At 51.0% G+C, this 17,209-nt stretch overlaps 2 protein-coding genes across 2 annotated transcripts in view; one reads left to right on the forward strand and one right to left on the reverse strand.

The window, feature by feature from the left end:
- The window catches only part of ACSF2 (acyl-CoA synthetase family member 2), a 39,317-nt gene that overhangs the window by 15,101 nt on the left and 7,007 nt on the right, over window positions 1–17,209 (forward strand). The window contains exons 8-10 of the mRNA XM_030015908.1: window positions 551–699; window positions 1,315–1,406; window positions 2,526–2,602. Of these exons, the coding sequence (XP_029871768.1) occupies window positions 551–699; window positions 1,315–1,406; window positions 2,526–2,602 (318 nt within the window). The remainder of the gene's footprint in view (window positions 1–550; window positions 700–1,314; window positions 1,407–2,525; window positions 2,603–17,209) is intronic.
- On the reverse strand, window positions 3,878–12,098 carry CHAD (chondroadherin). Its single transcript, XM_030015911.2, is given in 5 exon segments — window positions 3,878–4,867; window positions 6,927–7,072; window positions 7,289–7,332; window positions 7,334–7,453; window positions 11,085–12,098. Coding segments are annotated over 4 exon segments (1,086 nt in total). The 5' UTR covers window positions 11,865–12,098; the 3' UTR covers window positions 3,878–4,867; window positions 6,927–6,930.

Raw genomic sequence — 17,209 nt, forward strand, 5'->3', positions numbered from 1 at the left:
TTGTTACTCTTATCAGGATCTGACCTTCCTATTTGTAGTTCCTTTTAAAAATTGTTAAAGGCAAATACTTTCTTTTGAAGTTCTGAAGTAGTTATTTCTAATACAACAGCTTTGATCCAGAAAAAAAGATGGGTTGTTTCAATCAGTCTTCAGAGCCTTTGGTGTTTTTAAAAACAAAATAAAATTAATAGCATGTGCTGGTTCCTGCATATTTCATGCCTGTCACAGCACTACCGCTCTTCTCTTCTGGCATATCACAAAATAATGTGTAAGCAACACCAGAGCAAAAAGTCCAGCAAAGACAAGACATTGCAGAATTACGGAATGAAATTCTGACATTGAAAACTTCCCAAACCGATTTTTATTAAAGGCAGGAACCATCAGCGTCATGTTTCCACCTAATGGGAACACAGATGAATGTCAGATTTCCGGCAATGAAATGAATTGGGGAAAACTCCTCTGTTCAGATCTTTGAGCTCCAGCAGTGAGAGGGGCCAGTCACGGACTGGAAGGTCTCCTCTCCTCACTGTTGTCTTTGCCTTGATCCCAGGACTGTCGCGTTGGTCTCCCCGCGCCCCTCTATCATTGCCTGGCGTCGGTAGGAGGCTGCATGGTGATGGCTCTGCACGGGTCCTCCTGCATCTTCTCATCGCCCAGTTTCGAGGGGAAGGCTGTGCTGGAGGCAGTGTCTCGAGAGAAGTGAGAGTCTGTTCGCGCCTTGCTACAGAGGAGTTCGTCGCCTCGTGGCGATGCGTTCTCCCCTTGTCTCGCCTGCCAGGCCATTGCTCGCGCTCTTCCTTCCCGCGATGGGAGAGGCAGGTTTGCTGGTGCGCACACTTGCACGGGCACTTCAGGAGCCTAAATCCTGCCTTTTCAGCTATGCTTGGGAGTTTGTCACGCTTCGGTTTTCCCCAAAATAAGGGCTCCTTCGGGTCACCGTAGGGCTTTGGCTGGAAAGCGTAGTGGTGTCTTAGTTTGGTATGGCTGGTGTGTTTTTACACCTAACCACCTGCCCTCCTTCTCCAAGTCCAGCTCTGCTGCTGAGATAGTTACGTTTCCAGCTTGTTCTTCACGTGGAGCTTGTAAAACAAAAGAGCTATCGTTGTGTCTGCATAATACACACACATATATATTCATATATATTTTTATACATCCGTATGTATACGTGCACGGATGAAGAGCACATCTGCTGTGCCTGCGTCCGTGCTGCTGCTCCGCGGCCCCGTGCGCAATGGGACGGGATGGGGTGCTGAGCTGGGGCTGAGCCCCGTTCCAGCTCTCTGCAGCTTTGCCTTTTCTCTCCCCTTCCTCAAGATGCTCGTTTGTAATCGGCACGCCAACCATGTATATAGACATGCTCTCCCAGCCGGACTTTGACTCCTACGACCTGTCAAGTCTCCGGGGAGGTAAGTCTGACAGCTCAAATGGAAGAATCCCAAGAAACTGGATATTACTGGTTCCCTGCTGGGAGGCTGTATTAAGCTTTGTGAGCAAATCACTCAACGGGAGGGAAGAGTTTAGTTGTACAACCCTTGTGTTTCACTGTTAATTTGATGCTACGTTTCCTTTCCTTGGGGTTTCCTTCAAGAATTATGCATTTTTAAGATTTCTGTCATCTCAAAGCAGATTGGGGAAGGACCTTTCTCTTTTATCTGCTAGGTCAGGGAGCTGGGAAGACTGGTTTTGTTCGACTCGTGTCTCACCAACCACCACCGTGTGGCAGCAGATGCTTTGTGTGCTTTAGGCTGGTGCGGTCCCTAAAGCAGAGCCACGCTGTGATTTCTCTGACCTCAAGTTTCCTGCCTGTTTTTGAAGTCATTCATCTAAATCCTGGAGAGGGTGTGATAACGCGTGCTGGAGCTTTCTCTCTTGTCACCAGCCAGCCTCGGGAATAGCTGAGCCGAAATGGGGAGGTCGCCAGCCCTTTTGAGGCAATAACAGCACAAAGAGAAGATGGTGCTGGAGCATAAAGAAACATTTAAGCAGATTACCTAATCATCTCTGCTATGTGAAAAATGATCCTGTCTCATCTTGTTCCCCAGCAAAGCCTATATATTACCCTGCTCTTTTGCTCTGTCATCCTAGGACGGAACAGGTGAAAATGTGATCTGCCCTTTCCCAAAAGGGCTGCTCTGTGCAAGGCTGGAGGAAAGGTTTTTGGTTTTATGGTGGTGACGATCAATGGGTGTGTTTGTCCTGCTAAAAATCTGTGCCTCTTTCTGCTCTGAATCTTCCCTTTTTGGGAACTGCAGCTTGGACTAGGTTTGTGCTATAGAGTTTATTTTCCTAACGAGTGAACTCTGCCAACCCTTAATTCTTTCAGGCAAACTGGCCTTGCTGCAGCGTTTTCTTCTAGAATAACTAGGACCTGTATCTGTAAAAATAGAAAAGTATTTTGACAGGAACCGGTGTATCCCAAAGATCTTGCCAGCATTTAAATCTGGGAGTGCAGAACCTTCTGAGGGACCGCTCCTGGGAATAAATAGATGGTTTCCAAGAAGGTCATCTTTTCCTCTTTCTTCCAGGAATCATTGCAGGTTCTCCCGTTCCTCCTGAGATCATGAAGATGATTATCACCAAGATGCACATGCCGGAGATCGTGGTGAGTTGTGGTTGCTGTGACTAGAGCTACAAGCGGTGGTGGTTGTGGTGAAACCCTGAGTTTGGGCATCTCTGCACGGCAGCGGTACCCAGCAGTGCCAGAGCTGCTGGGATCGGGCGTGATGGGACCGTGGGTGCGAGGCCAGGCTGAGGAGTGACGGTGTAGAGGGGCTGGGAGGAAGAAGGGGGATTCTGCCTGGTTGCTGGTGGGGTGTCTGGGGAGAAAGCTTTGTAAGAAGAGAAGACATTGCATTCAGTGTCGTAAACTGAGCTTCTGCTGGTGCGTTTCAAAGCTTTTATAAACCCTTCTGTTGTACATGCTGCAAGGATGAATGATGATGGAAGAGGCGTTCCTGGTTTGTATCGGTGTGGGTGGGTGCATGTGTTCATCTTGCTGCGGAGCTGTCAGATTTCTTTCACCATCCTGGCCTGCATGCAGATATAAAACCTCGTTGCATGCTACGTGTTTGAGTCTGAACGTGGGAACGGCACCATCCACACGTGCAGCGCCAGGCTCGCATTGCCGGACGGGTAGCGCGTGTCGGAGCACGCGTGCTGCTGCTCCATCGCGTGTCCCTGCACCTTTGGCCTGTGCAAGAGCATCCGCGTGTCCTGCGTGCGGAGGGGGTCAGGGGCACTCCAGGTGACACGTTTCGTAGGCAGGTCCTGCCATCGGCATGTGTGTGCCTGTGAGCGTATGGCTGAGCCAAAAAAAGGACTTTTTTGTTTTACTTTAAAGGAAATAACTTCGGTGCCGCGCTGCTTGCAAACGCTGAGGAAGCAGACTGTTGTGATGGATAAACACGCGGGGCTGGGAGTCAGATTAGGCGTGTTATTGTTGGCAGACCTGGACCGCACCAGGGTTTTACAGGGACGACTGTGTGCTCTGCCGCGGATCAGGGGAGGCCAGGGCATCTGTCCTGGAGCCGTCTCAGAGGCAGCCAGGGTTTTTTCCTGGATATGATGCTCTTAATGCTGAGCTGAAAACACCAGGGACAGCCCTGGTGCCATTGACCGGACTCTGTCAGGTGATAGCCACCTATTTTTATAGTAGGCTTCAGTTTGGCCTCGCAAAATATTTTCGGACAATACTAAAGTGCCCAGGACTCATGAGGTGTCACATGTTCCTGCTTTGTAGAGAGAGAGAAAGACTAAAACCCTCCCAAACAGTTGCTCTGCCCATAGGATAAAGAGGATTAAGTCTATATTTGTAGCACTGGTCTCGTGTTACTCCTGATCCCCCAGCCCTCAGACAGACACAGGGAGACTTGTTGAATTCATCTTTGCAGCAAGAGCTTTATACAGAAGATGTACATAAGAAAATATACAATTTGATTTCTATATAGGAGACAGAGGAGCTTTCATCCTCTTAAAGGTCATTTACACTCAGTTACAGAGGAATAAATATACATATATTTATATAACTCTTTAGGATTAAAAAACACAGTTAAGTTGCAACTGTGGTATTGTAATAGCCGTGACAATAAACCACAGTCATCCTGGTGTCCTGCTAGATCCTCGGGAGTATGGGCAGAGAGAACAGGAGGGGTGCCCGAGCCAGGCTGCACGGCGCACACCTTCTCCTCTCGGATGTACATGCATCTTAGTAGACCCCACAGAGTGGGAGGGAATCCAGTCTTCAGATGGCTCCAGTTTTGGGGTTTCTCAGTACTGCTTCACTTAAAGGATTTCTGGCCAACCTAGAGAGATTGCTGCCTTTTGGCGTGAAAGGGCAGCTCGGTCTCGGGGCCACCGGTTCTTGGTCGTTGCTTCACCTATTCCCCTCAGCCCTGGCCTGCAGGGACCCCCTCCGTGGGAAGGCAGAGGAGTCTCTTTGCGTGGGTTGAGACCAATTTTCCTGATCAAGCAGCTGGGGGAGGGATGCTCCTACCTTCCCGCTTGCTTCCACTCCACTGGAAAGGGAGAGACAGCGACCAACTGGTTGATCGGGGATGTGGGTTATGTTGCCTCTGGGAAAGATGACTGTGTTTTACCGGCAGGATCTAGGTTAGCTTGTCTTAGTATGGTCATGCATAGTTTAGTTTTTAAAAATGCCTCTTTTAAAATATATAGATGTCGGAAAAGATTGGAAAGGTGGATTCCATCCTGCGATCAGCAGAGAAGCGGGGATTCGGAGGAGGCTGGAGGTGGTCGGATATATCAGAAATGTTTCCTGACAGGTAGGAGAAGCTCAAGGAAGGACTCAGAAGTCAGTAGTTTTCTGATGGTTGAAGTGACCGGTCACCAGGACAGGCCATACCAGGGCCTGCTAGGGGAAAAAAAGAGAAGGCCACATGTTTAAGGGGATTTTTCAAGCAGATCTAGCATTTGTCTGCTTATTTTTACAGTAAGCAAATGAAGCCCATACTTGAAAGTGAAGAGTTAGGAGTCAAGGAGCCATTATGAGTTCCCACAGTAGAGGAGATGGGTTAGTCCTGTCTCTGACCTCTTCTGCCAACTCATTACATGACTCTTGAGTATCTTACCCAGAGCACTGATGGTCAGTGAGCGCTTCCTTCATAAAGGAAGAAACCCAAGAGCGAAATTTTCAAGGGTAGTGAATTATTTTGGTGCTCTGGTTCTGAAAATCCAGGGCAGGTAGATTTGTAGAAACTTCCAAGCAGCTTTTCATCTGAAATGTGGTCAGTGACCCAAGTCACTGGTCATCCTTGAAATACAGAGCCCCAGAGCTGACATCTGAGAAAGCTGCCTGGCTCTCAAGAGGTGCGCAATGAAGTCGGAGGTACTTCATATTCCTTAAAATCATGCTCACCACGCTGGAGTGGCTTTGTGTGCCTGCATTTTGGCACTCGCACCTGAAGGTACCGAGCTTTGTCTTCTGCAAGACAGGAATAAATAGTTTTCTATTTCATTTAACGCTTGTAAACCTGTTTGAGAGAGTTGGATGGAAGGTGCTATGGAAAAACCAGGTATTATTGTCATGGTTTTCTTACTCTCACCATGGAGGAGTGAACTGGAATTGAGTTCAGGCAGGGAGAGAAGAAGGTTAAGAAGCGCCAGACCTGTAAGTAAAATACATTTAAGTATTGTGGTTTAGAAAACTGAAGTTTTTCCATCCTTAGAGCGGAACTTTACCCGCCCTATATGGAACGACTGGTATTTCCATCTCTAATCCATAAAACCTCTGGCACTGTAAGAGAAATAACCACTTTAGGAACGCGCAGAGCAGCTGGCATCATCCCTGACATTTTGGTCATAAATTTACTTTCTCCATCCTGTTATGCATACCCTTAGTGAACTGGGGACCAAATGGCCATAGCTGGGCTTCGGAATTCTGTCTCGTCCTTTCTGTTATGAAGGGGCACAGTGACAACCCTCGTTCGTACAGTGCAGCGCAGGGTCACTGCCCTTTACTTAACAAATGAGCAAAGGTCCCTTTCCCAAGAGCTTACAAACTTGCAGGCTCATCCAAAGCCCTTTGGAATCCGTACAAGCTCCAGACCTATTCCTGGGATGAGGAAAAGTAAAACGCTTGGGATGGAGTGATGACAGTTGTGGCTTTTTTGCTACTCTGCGCGCTGAATTTAATGCTCTTGGTAGTTTCCAGCTGCGGAAGGTGTTTGTGTGGTAGGTTTTCCCGGTCGGTGTTTGGATTGGTAGATGTCAGCAAGCTCATTGCTCAAGGGAAAGTCAGCCCTGTCTCTGAATCACCTTCTGGCCCAGAACACTTTATTCAAAGAATATTTGCTGTCTTGAACCTCCCTCTTCTGAGACACTCATTTGAAGGCATCAGCCCTTGTTTTTAAATACCTGAGTGTCTTGGATGGGAATTGTAGTTGCTGAAAGGCAGGTGCTCGACCGAGAACTGCTCCTTATGGAAGACGTCTATTTTCCTATGGGCTGGGCAGCCTGGGGCCAGATTTCCCAGCAATGTCCTGCCCTGGATTTCAGACCAGACCCGGAGGACCTTTACTAGGGCAAAAGGATGAGCATCTCTGATCGTTTAGAACAGTAAAGCGTGTATGATCCTAGCTCAGGGTAAGAGTGGGCTAAGTCCACCCTTGTTTTGACACTTAATTACACGTTTTCACCCGTACTTGCTGCCCCAGGCCTGTGTTTAGCCCCATGTTTGTTTTACAGGGGTGACTCCATCCCTGATGCTCCAGGCACATTCTCTGCTCCGGGAGCCCGTGGAGCCCAGTATTGCCAGGAGATGGAGCAGCTCTGAGCAGAGGCATCGGCGGGTGAACGGATGAGCTCTTTTGAGCCAAACCCTAACGTCACTGAAGTCAGAGATAGAAGTCCCCATACCTTTGGCGGCATCAGGGATTGCTGTAGGTCTGACTAAAAGTGAACCATCTTACGTGTCTAATGGCGGCTTCCCTTCTTGGACCTCTTGGTGGGGAGCTTGCAGGTGCGGAGGGCCGGGGTGTCTCTGATGGATTGCCCCCGGTACTGCGCGGGCGTAGAGCAGGTCTCATCGGTACGGGTGCGATTGCCCTTCAGCCACCTGGGACACGGGGAGAAAGAAGATGGGGAGCTTACAAAAGGCACAAACCACCACGGACATCACTCGCACCACGAGTGGAGAGGGCTGGGGAGAGAGCCGCTGAGCATGCCTGCAGCCTTCAGCACCCTCCTCTTGCCTGGCACAGCTCGGGGAGGGGGGAACATCCGAGGAGACCCCAGGGAATGGAGGGGAGGGAAGGGGCACGCGGTGCCGTACTTGCGCAGATGTGCTAGCTGGCAGTTGCAGTGCCAGGCGTTTCGGGGAGAGCGTCAGCGTCTCCATTTTGTCGAAGGGGAAGTTGCGGGGCAGCTGGGTGAGCCGGTTGTTCTCCAGGTGAGCGGTCTTCAGCATGGTCACACCGGCGAATGCGTTGTCTGCAAACTAAAGCACAAAGGTTTACGGTGAGGAACGCTGAGTCAGGGAAGGGGACTTCAAACCTGAGTGCCTCTGTTCAAGGCTTATAGTGGTGTAAGCATGGAGGGAGCAAGAGGAGAGGAGCGGGGGGGGTGGTCCTGGCTCGCTGGAAGCCCTGGACACCCAAGAGAGATGTCAGGCTGCTGGGCTCATGGGTGATGAAGTCTTCTGCCTGAAGAGAGCTACGTCCCAAATCCACGTGGGATTGTCTTTGCAGCCACATCCCTAAATAAAGTGAAGTCTGGCAGCCCTCTTTATTTTTGAGCCATACTTCTCCATTCTAAATGAAGATATTTTCTGGGTGTATTCCTTTCCAAGGCTGGAAATCCTCCCAGCGCCTGTTGCCTTGCCTGTCCTGGAATGGCTGAAGGAGGGGAGTGTTTGTGGCGTCTGAAGGGGCTGTAGACTTTGGCAGTGCCCGGGGGCTCCAAGTGGAAAGTTACACTTGGCATCTGAGCAGCGTAGAAATAGAGGCAGGCTTCCAGCACCTCAACCTCCTCCGTTTTTTCTCATTTCCAGTGGGTTGTTTGCAAAGGATGCTGCAAGATTTGTCTTTTTTTGATTAACAGGCAGGCTTTAAGGGAGAGCCTCCCTTAAAAAAGCTGCCAAAGAGGAGAGAGAGGCTGTAGACCCGGCTTTGCAGCTCTCTCCTCTCTTCCCTGAGGCCTCATCCCTGGCTTTTTTCAGCCCACGGTTACTCAGGTTGGAAAGTTTCTTCTTGAAATCAAACCCCTCAACACAAACTTCCTTGGCAGTGATGGATTGGAGAGGGGGTCATTGACAAAGCACAAAGCTCCTCTTGGCTATGACAAACCATTTCTCCCCTTCTCAAAACGGGGGGGAAAGCTTTCTCAAAAGGGTGGCGAGGAGACTCACCAGGTCTACCAGAACCCCCCCAGTCAAGGACCTGTGCTCCCATTTCTGACCAGAAGCTTGCGCTTCATACAGGACCATCAGGGTGTGTTCAAGCTCGCTAAGCTGAAAAGCTTGACAGAGGAAATGCACTATTTTAAGCTGTGAACTTTTGTCATCTTCCAAATTAAGCAATGTTGGATAGGATTAGAGCTTAGCTAAGAGACTCCCAGAGTCCTGTAACTGTTGGACAGTCAGCGGTGCTGGCCTCTGTGGTCCAAAACTGAGCTGACCTTGGTAGGTTTTACTGTGCTGATAGTGGAGCTGCTCAGAGAGATGCTGGCACGCCATGCAGCGGGGCGGTAGCCTGGCCACGTTCTGGTTTGGACAGTGGTGTACTGTCTCAGCTGCTCATTCCTCTCCCAGCCCCATGAGAACAGTTCGCATCTGCTGGTAACAGCTGCTGCGTTGCCTGCCAGAGCATGCGTTTGTAAAGAAATGGGTGATTTTTTCCCTTATTTAGACGGAGGATCGCTGCTGCAATTTATTTTGCAATAAATACGCAGAGAGGGACGTACGTAAAGCTTCCAGGATCTGCATTGCCTGGTTTCATGTTGATGTACGTGGTAGGTCCTGGCCCGTATGACGCAGCCCTGCAGGTGACTGGTGCGGGTCCGTGATGCTGGTGGGGAAGGGGAGCTCTGTGCTGGAGCTGCAGGGCAGCCCAAGGGCTCTCCTCATTCTGCTCAAGTGCAATATAGGCTGGGATAGGTTTGTGTAGAAGGATTTTGCACTTGATTGGCTTTAAAAATCTTGCAGCCATGCAGGGAACAGCTAAGGACAGTATTTTTGTGAAGGAGAAAGAGCTGCAGTCAAGATGCCAGTGGCATTTAAAGTATTTAGTGGTGATTTCCTAGGTCGTGAGACCTCTGTGATTAGATGTCTCCTAGCAGTGCAAAGTTCATGCGTGGGCTGTTTGGATATGAGGCCTTTGAGGACTTGAAGAGGAAACTCTGAGCTGGGATGGGAGCTTTGTTTCCCTGAAAAAGAACGCAAGCCCTAAAGCTGCAGAAGCCACCCCTGTTAGTGCTGAGCCCATATCTTACTGGTGTCTTATTGGGCTGTTGGGGAGGAAAGGAGGCATCTGGCCGCAGAAGAGCCTTTAAAGGTCCTGTCCACAGGTGGTCACTGAAAAGAATGAAGTCTTTTGCTGGCTAGAATCGTTAACCCTTGCTTTTTGGCCGATCCAAGGACACTTAATTCCCTGGAGCACCCCAGCATCATGGGTTAGTCTCATTTCTTCAATGTATAACTTGGGACTCTGATGTCTTTACAGCTGGTACAACATTTAAGCTATAATTTTTGACTTGCACATGGTGAAAGTGCCTTAAAACTTAGTCTACCAAAGTGCTGTGACAGCACGTCCAAGGTCTTGCCTAGAGAGGTCAGTGGATTGTTTTCAAGTGTTGAGTTTGCTTGAGTAAGTAAACCTCCTGGAGAGGTTAGTGCTGGGAGAGGACAAGGACTTAAATACTGACTGAGTGCTACCGAGCTGGTTTGAATGAGTGTTGTTCTCCACCTGGGCAAGCTGTAATTCCAGTTTCTGAACATTTGGGGATTCTATATCCCCTTGAAGACTCTGGTGTGTTCTATTCCTGGTAGCTTTCAGGTGACCTGCTCATCCCTGTGAGACACTCTGAGTTGCTCTTTGTTGCTAAGGAATTCTCTTTTTCATCACATCTTCCTGCATGTGGTGGGTGTTGCTTTTCTGTGAAGTCCTAGCCTGCCCCTTTGTCTTTGGGCTTCCTGGCAAAGCATCATCCCAGGGAGAACTGTTCTGCTCCAGCTGCAGCACCCTCCCTTTCCAGCCCCGTGGGGTGCACCTAGGTCATCAGGCTGCAACAGGCTGCTGCTCTTGCACCGTGCTCGTTTCTGTTCTTGCACTGCCTGGCACTTCGGAGGTCCTAATGCAAGTGATTCCCTGAGTGTGATGCTCCTGCCTCTGGATCATGCTTTCTCCCGGAAGAAGGAGGGGGTTGTTTTGCCATTCGGGCTACCTGAATGTCCCTCCTCCTCTCCAGTGGGAACAGGGCCCCTTTGTAAGATGCTGCGAGAGTTCCTTTTGAGAGAGCATCAATAAACAAACCTTTCTTTATGATGTGTAAAGTTGGGAGGCACGGGGGGGAAGTGAAAGTGAGGGTCCGTATGCCTACCTGTCTGCAAGGCGTGGGTAAGAAACCGCTGCTATTCACAGCCCATCCTGAGGAGTCTCCCCCTCCCAACCTAGGACAGGTACCCAGCCTGAACGAAGGAGGTAGAGCAGGTCAGCTCTGCAAGGTGGCAGTCCCTTGAGTCCCTTGAGTACGAGGCAGACGCTCGCCTCTCGTCCCACGCCTTGTGTCTGGGATGATGGAAGGTTGCTAATTGTCCTGGAGCACCCCAAATACTTTTCTTAATGACTGATGTCACCTCCAGCTTGGGAGGGAATGTGCTGCCTTTCCAAGGAGTTTGATCAGCTCCAGACAATTTGGTTTTGCATAAAATAACTCAACAGAAGGGTGGAGTACTCCCTCTCATCCCTTGTCTGGGGCCATGGCAGGGGTGTTAGCTGGCCTGTGCCTCGCTGTCTGCGGAGCCTGCAGAGCTGCATCTCCCCTCTCCTCTGCAAGGGAGGGACAGCAAAGAGAGGGCTTTGTAAAGGAGAAGCCCTGTGTTTCTTATCTGGAACAAATGGCAAGAGACTCACCTTCTTCAGTTTCATGTTGTCCAGGTTGAGTGTCTGCAGGTAACGCCCGAAGGACTGGAAGGCATTGTCGGGGATGACCTCAATGGGGTTATGAGAAAGCTTCAGTTCCTCCAGCACTCTCAGCTTACTCATTGCGCTCACAGGATAGCTGCTCAGCTGGTTCTTGTCCAGGTGGAGGACAGCGAGGTTTTCTACATCCTCCAGGGCCCCAGGCAGGAGGTTGGTGAGGGAGTTGTCAGACAGGTAGAGCCAGCGCAGGTCTTTAGCCCCATTGAAGACCCCCGGTTTCAGCTCCTGGATTTTATTGCTGCCTAAGTGCAGGATGAAGAGGTTGACAAGAGGAGAGAGGAGCCCTTTGGGTAGGTCTGGGATCTTGTTCTGGTCCAGGTACAGGTAGGTGAGCTCAGAGAGGTCATCGAAGGCTCCTGGCTTTATGACACTGATCTGGTTGTCAGTGAGATAGAGGTAGACCAGGCTCTTGAGCCCCCGGAAGGCTCCAGTTGAGATCTCCTTGATCCGTGAGCTCTGGAGGTGCAGAGACACCAGCTTTTTCATGTCACGGAAGCCGTTGGTTGGCAGGACCGGGAAGTTGTTCTTTTGCAGGTTGAGAAGCCGCGTTTGCTCGGGCACCTTGGGGATCTTCTGCAACCCCGCGTTGTCGCAGATGACGTGCTGCAGGTCTCCACCGTGACAGTGGCAGCTCGGGGGACATGCCTGCGTGATGGAGGCAAGACATGCCAGTAGGCTGAGGACACTGAGGAAGAAGCCTGACCGATTCATGGTCAGATCTGGAATTAGTGTGGTGGGAAGAGAAGCAGCAGGAGGAGGAGGAGGGAGATGGGTGGGAGAGAGAGAAACTGGGTTTGCAGCATGCTGAACACAGCCCTATTTATAATGTTATTAAAAAGCAAAATCCCTTCCCACAAACCGCAGGCAGCAGCCAGTTGGAAGCAACTGGCTTTGGGAACTCACTGTGAGCTTAACCCCTTGGCACCAGGCAGAGGAGTGTCCGTGGTCCTGCCTGGCCCCACTGCCGAAGCGACTGTGCTGAGGTAGTTTTCCTCTCTGCAACAGGGAGGCAAATGGTCAGGAAGAACAAACGCAGACCTGCTCTGTGGGGGACTTCTCTGGTCCCCGCTGAGCCAAGCGGGGCCCAGATTCATCAGTGGGGGGAAAAACAACCTGTTTTGGTTCAATGGCATGGCAGGGAGCGCTGCTCTGCTCCACAGCCACCTCGTGCTGAAGCTTTGAGCAGGCTCCTGGGCTGTATTTAGCCTCAGCTGGTTTGGGGAGAAGCACCTTGTCCTGTTATCGGAGGAAGGTTTTTTGGGGGGTCTTGTCTTGCTGATTTCAAAGGAGTTTGCCCGAGGAGGGGAGAAGATGGGAGCGATACGGGGTCATGCCAAAGGCCAACAGCGCTGTAGTTGCTCTTGCAATGCAAAATTTTTGAAGACTTCCAGATCTAGACTGCACCTAAGAGTTGGCCAAGAAAGGGAGAGCAAAGACAGGCTTAATTTCTGCTGCGCCTTTTCCTACGAGCGGTTGAGTGTGACACATCCATGGTCATGGTCAGGAGACCTGTGTGAGGGTTTTTTTTCTCAGCCCGTGGCACTGTGGAGCAGTGGCTGTTGCCTTCCAAGAAGAGATGGGGCAGTGGCACATGGGGCTCTGGGGAAGCAGCGGGGCATGGGCTGGTGGATATGAAATGCTAGACAATGGTGCCCTGCTGCGTGCCTGGCTCAGATGAGGTGGATGGCAATGCCTGCGGCTCTAGAGACAAAGCTCTGGGCAGTGGTAAAGGGATGGTGAGGTAGCAGAGTGAGGAAATCACTGCTGGAGCTGGGACTAGGGTCTGCCTTGGCTCCTGTCTTGGGGTAGCAATGGGAAAGGTGAATTAACAACACGGGATGTCCTTTGTTCTCTCGATAGAGAAGGCTAAAGCAAAGCGGTTAAAGCCCCAGCGCCTGCTTCTGTGAGTGTGAAGAGAGAGATCCAGGGGTTGTGGGGTGGGGTTTGGAAGTGGAACATTTTGAACTGATTTCCAGCCAGTTCCTGGCCGCAGCAAACAGCTGAGAGCCGAGCACATAACTGTGAGCTTGTTGAGATTTCTGCTCCTGAGGCTGGCTGCAGAGCCCCAGCGGAGCTTTTGCAGAGGCGAGACAGGCTCAAGAAAGGGAGGAAATCCAAGGGCTGACTTAGGACACAGACTGGCTTATTCACCGAGATTTCTGGGTTTTTCCATTGTTGCAATGAGGAATTAGCCAGCGCCGCCGAGCATGCTCCGGACGATGTTATGCAAACTGCCTGGCAGCCCGCGCTCCGGTCAGCAGCTGTCAGTCTGAACGGTGTTTTCATTGCATGACTAATTTGGGGGAGAAAAGGGGCTTCTGGGGTGGGAATGTAGGTTCCGGGGAGCCTGTGGGGCAGGTGGGGTTGGCCAAATGATGGTGTAATGTGGGCCCTCGGTGCAAACCAGGCCATGTCAGGCTTCCAATGTTTGTCAGCCCTGAGGTGCAACGTCCTGCTGTCAAGCAGCTGGGGCCTTGCCACTCGCCTCGGCACCAAGTGCTTCTCCTGCCTCATCTCCGGAGAGATGCTCTGACTGCAGGAGCTCCAGGCTCCTGCTGGAGGGACCTCCTGCAGGACTCACTACTGTACTTACTGTAGGACTTAAAAGTCTTATATCAAAACAATGGTATTTTTGCTTGTGCCTGATTCAGTAGGCACTGCGACGGTCATGCACGTGCTTTGATCTCTGGAGTAGCTCTTCGAGTGTCTCAGACAGGACCTTTGAGACAGCAGAAGAGAAGGTAGACAGAAGAACCCTCTGTGTTTTCCTCCTTTGTCTCTTCAGGTTGATCAGGACTGACAGTGCCCCTTAAGTGTGTGTTGCTCATAAAGCTCAGACAGGGAACTGGGTGAATGATTGGAAAAGAAAAAAATTCCTCTAAAGCATCGTCTTTAGACGTCTTACTGATCGTCTTTAGATGAATCAGTATCCACTGATTGATTTGTTTTTTTTCTCTGAGTAGGTTCAACCACCTTAGTCTTACTTGTAATCATTTTCATGAACAATTCCTGCAGTTATGTACCAGCTATACTGCGCAAAAGCAACTGATGGGTGAGATTTAAAATCCAGCCTGTTTCTGCTGGACACTGAAGCTGGGCAGTGTATCTGTGTTCCCTCCCCAAGTCCAGCTTATGTCTGATACTTGGTTTTCCCATCCTCTTGCAAAAAATACCTGCTAACAGCTTACCGCTTCTGCAGCGATTTCTGCCAGTGTGGGTCAGATCAGAGCAAAAAGCTGGTGAGGGCCTTGCAAGCTTCATCCATAAATACATCCCACCCATGTGTATTTCTGGAACAAGACCGTTTTCAGAGGTTATACTGCCCAAACCTCAAACCATCTTCTCATCTTTCTTCCTCTGAGGATAAATTTCCCTTTCTTCTACCCTTTATCTCTTTGCTACTGAGACTGCAGGTTTTTGGGGACAGGGACCGTCTCCCTGCAGGGATGTGTGTGCTGTGCCTGGAGCAGGCAGGCTGCGGACAGGGGTAAGACCCATAGCTTCCTCGTGAAGATGCCGTGATGTAGCTGCCATGATGCTGGAGCAAGGTGGGAAGCTGTCCCTACCCCAAGGGCTCCCGCCAGCCCAGTGCCTGCAGCTGAGGTTAGGTGGATGCCGGGTTATTTTTGGTCCTGCGGTAGGGTGGCAGCAGGGCAGAGCTACTGGGGGAAAGGTGTCTGCTTCTCAGCTCCATTTCTCCAGGCACAAATGTTGAATAAAAGGAAGTTCTTTCCCCTAATGTTTTTTGATTTCCATGCCTCGGTGAGCACATTCCTGTGGTGGGAGCTGGTTGGCATCTGCCGCAGCTGGCACCTCGCCCCCGGGCTCCTGGCTGTTTGTGTTTTGAGCTGCTCGCTGGCAGGGTCTGGTCTTCCCACACCGGGTTTTGCAGCCCTCGACTGGCCAGCAAACATCCAGCGATCCTCAAAAGCTTGCCTGGGTCCCGCTCGTGGGTGGCTCGCAGTCTGGCAGTGACAATGGCAGCAGTGTTGGTGTTCCCTCTGCTGCGGTGCGATACCGCAGCGAGTTGGGTCCCGTCCAGCCCCCTACCTCGCAGGTCCCCTGGGACCGGTGCTGCTAGGACATCGCAGAAGAGGCAGGATTATCCTGCCATCCTCTCTTTCTTAATTGATTAACAGTTCTGCAAACATTACCGATGCCTGGTAATTTGCAGATGCTGGACTCCCCTCCTCTCCTTCGTGGAGGCATTGTGGGCTAAGCAAATAAATACAGTTTTTAAAACAGTATAAATATAGATTTGGGGTGTTTCTTTGGTGCTGCAGGTCAGAGCTGTTTTGATACAACATTGGAGATGGTCTTTTCCATGTTTAATCTTTGTTAGTACTGCCAATTCTGGTATATCGATACAGCTGCACGTGCGTTACGTTAAAATATTCCGTTGCTTGCCTAAGCCTGAGTCTGTAGCTTTTAAGGGGATCCAGATCTAGTTTTGTATGTCAGTGCACACTAGCAATCACCTTCTTGAAGTGGCACCAGTGTAGCTGGCCTTGGGGTCCAGGCTGGAGGCGAGGGCTCAGGCAGCTTGGGGGGGGTGCCCGGGGGTGCCCATGCCATTCCCCTTTGCAGCCCGCACAGCACCAGCCCTGGTGGGTGGGCAATGGGGAGCCCCAGAGGATCTCCTGGGTCCCATCCCTCCCGCTTCCAGGCTGTACCTGAGAAATCCCTGGCTTTCGGTGATGTGCAAGTACCCCATCAGCGACAGTGGCATCTGGGGCTCTGAGTTCAGACCCAAGTTATCGTTTCTATTTGACATGCTTGAAGGGTACCCTTCACTGTGGTGCGGGGACCCAGGCTGCTTGTTGAACTGGAGGAGGTGGTGATGGGTGCACCTCCGTCCTTCTGATGGTTTTCTTCCGCTGTTAGCACGGCCTCCACCCATTGATATGTTGCCAGTTTGGCTCCCCGTTGATGTCCACCCACCCTTTCCTTCTGTCTGATCCCAGCAGCTGCTGCATGATGCTCTTGGCCTCTCCTGTGAAGCTCACCCAGCCCTTGCTGCCTCTCCCCAGCCCTGCCGCGTCCACCTTGCAAGGCACCGGGCATCCCCCAGCAGCCCGCTGCTCTGCCCAGGGCTGCTGTCCTCTCTTTTTGCAGGCTCTGAAGAAGAGTGGCGCTTTCTTCCCTTGCAGAACACAACTGATCCACGCAAGACTTCTGATTTTTCCCAAATGCTCCCCAGCCGGGAGTCCCCCCTGTTCCCAAAATGGAAAATCGGCTCCACACGGTGACAACTTCCCTGCTTGCCCTTGGCCAAAGTGAGACCTCCCCATCCCATCCCACCTCGTTTTTGGGGAAGACCTGACGAGTAGGTGGTTTCAGTAGCTGCAGAAGCTATGGGAATGTGCTGTGAGAACATTTAAAATGCACCGTGGAAGCAACAAGGTCCTGGACTTCCAGCCATGTCTTTGGTGGGAGCTGAGCTCTCCAGATCCGTGGGGATGTTACCTTTGCCCCTAGGTTTTTGCCAAGTTTCCTTCTCCAGCAGCTTTGAGCATCCAGGTACCCCCAAACCAGTGGTTTTCTACCTTTGCAAGACACTTTGTCTCTGCATATTTCCTCTCACTTTTTGCTTTTAATTCCACCTTTCCTAAATAAATTGGCACCCAGTGCCAGGGAGGATGGAGTTAATTACATAGCAAAGACCTTTTATCAAGCTGTGGATAAACCAGTAGGTAACTGCACATGCCTTTGCTGGTCGCCACCAGGCAGTGCTTCTGAAATGCTGGCAGGACTGGGGAAATACTTGCAAGCCTCAAGCCTTCTGCTCAGCCTGGAAAGAAGAGAGGCATCTTTAACTCCAGACCGCGAGGAGCAGCTTGTCCTGACTGTACAATAACAGGAGGTTCATTTTCAGCGGCAGGCTTCTGGCCCGGGCAAGCTGGGTTGCCATTTTTGCAGTTGCCTCCTCCTGGGGCAAAGCCATTGCGTGCTACAACACAAAGACGGTGCTTTGGGCACCTGATATTTTGGGGAACTTTTTCAGGCCCATCCAAACTGGGACTGTCTGGCAGCTCTCCGGGTGGGGAGAAATGCCA

This window comes from Aquila chrysaetos, chromosome 5, assembly GCF_900496995.4.
Source record: "Aquila chrysaetos chrysaetos chromosome 5, bAquChr1.4, whole genome shotgun sequence".
Lineage (NCBI taxonomy): Eukaryota > Metazoa > Chordata > Aves > Accipitriformes > Accipitridae > Aquila > Aquila chrysaetos.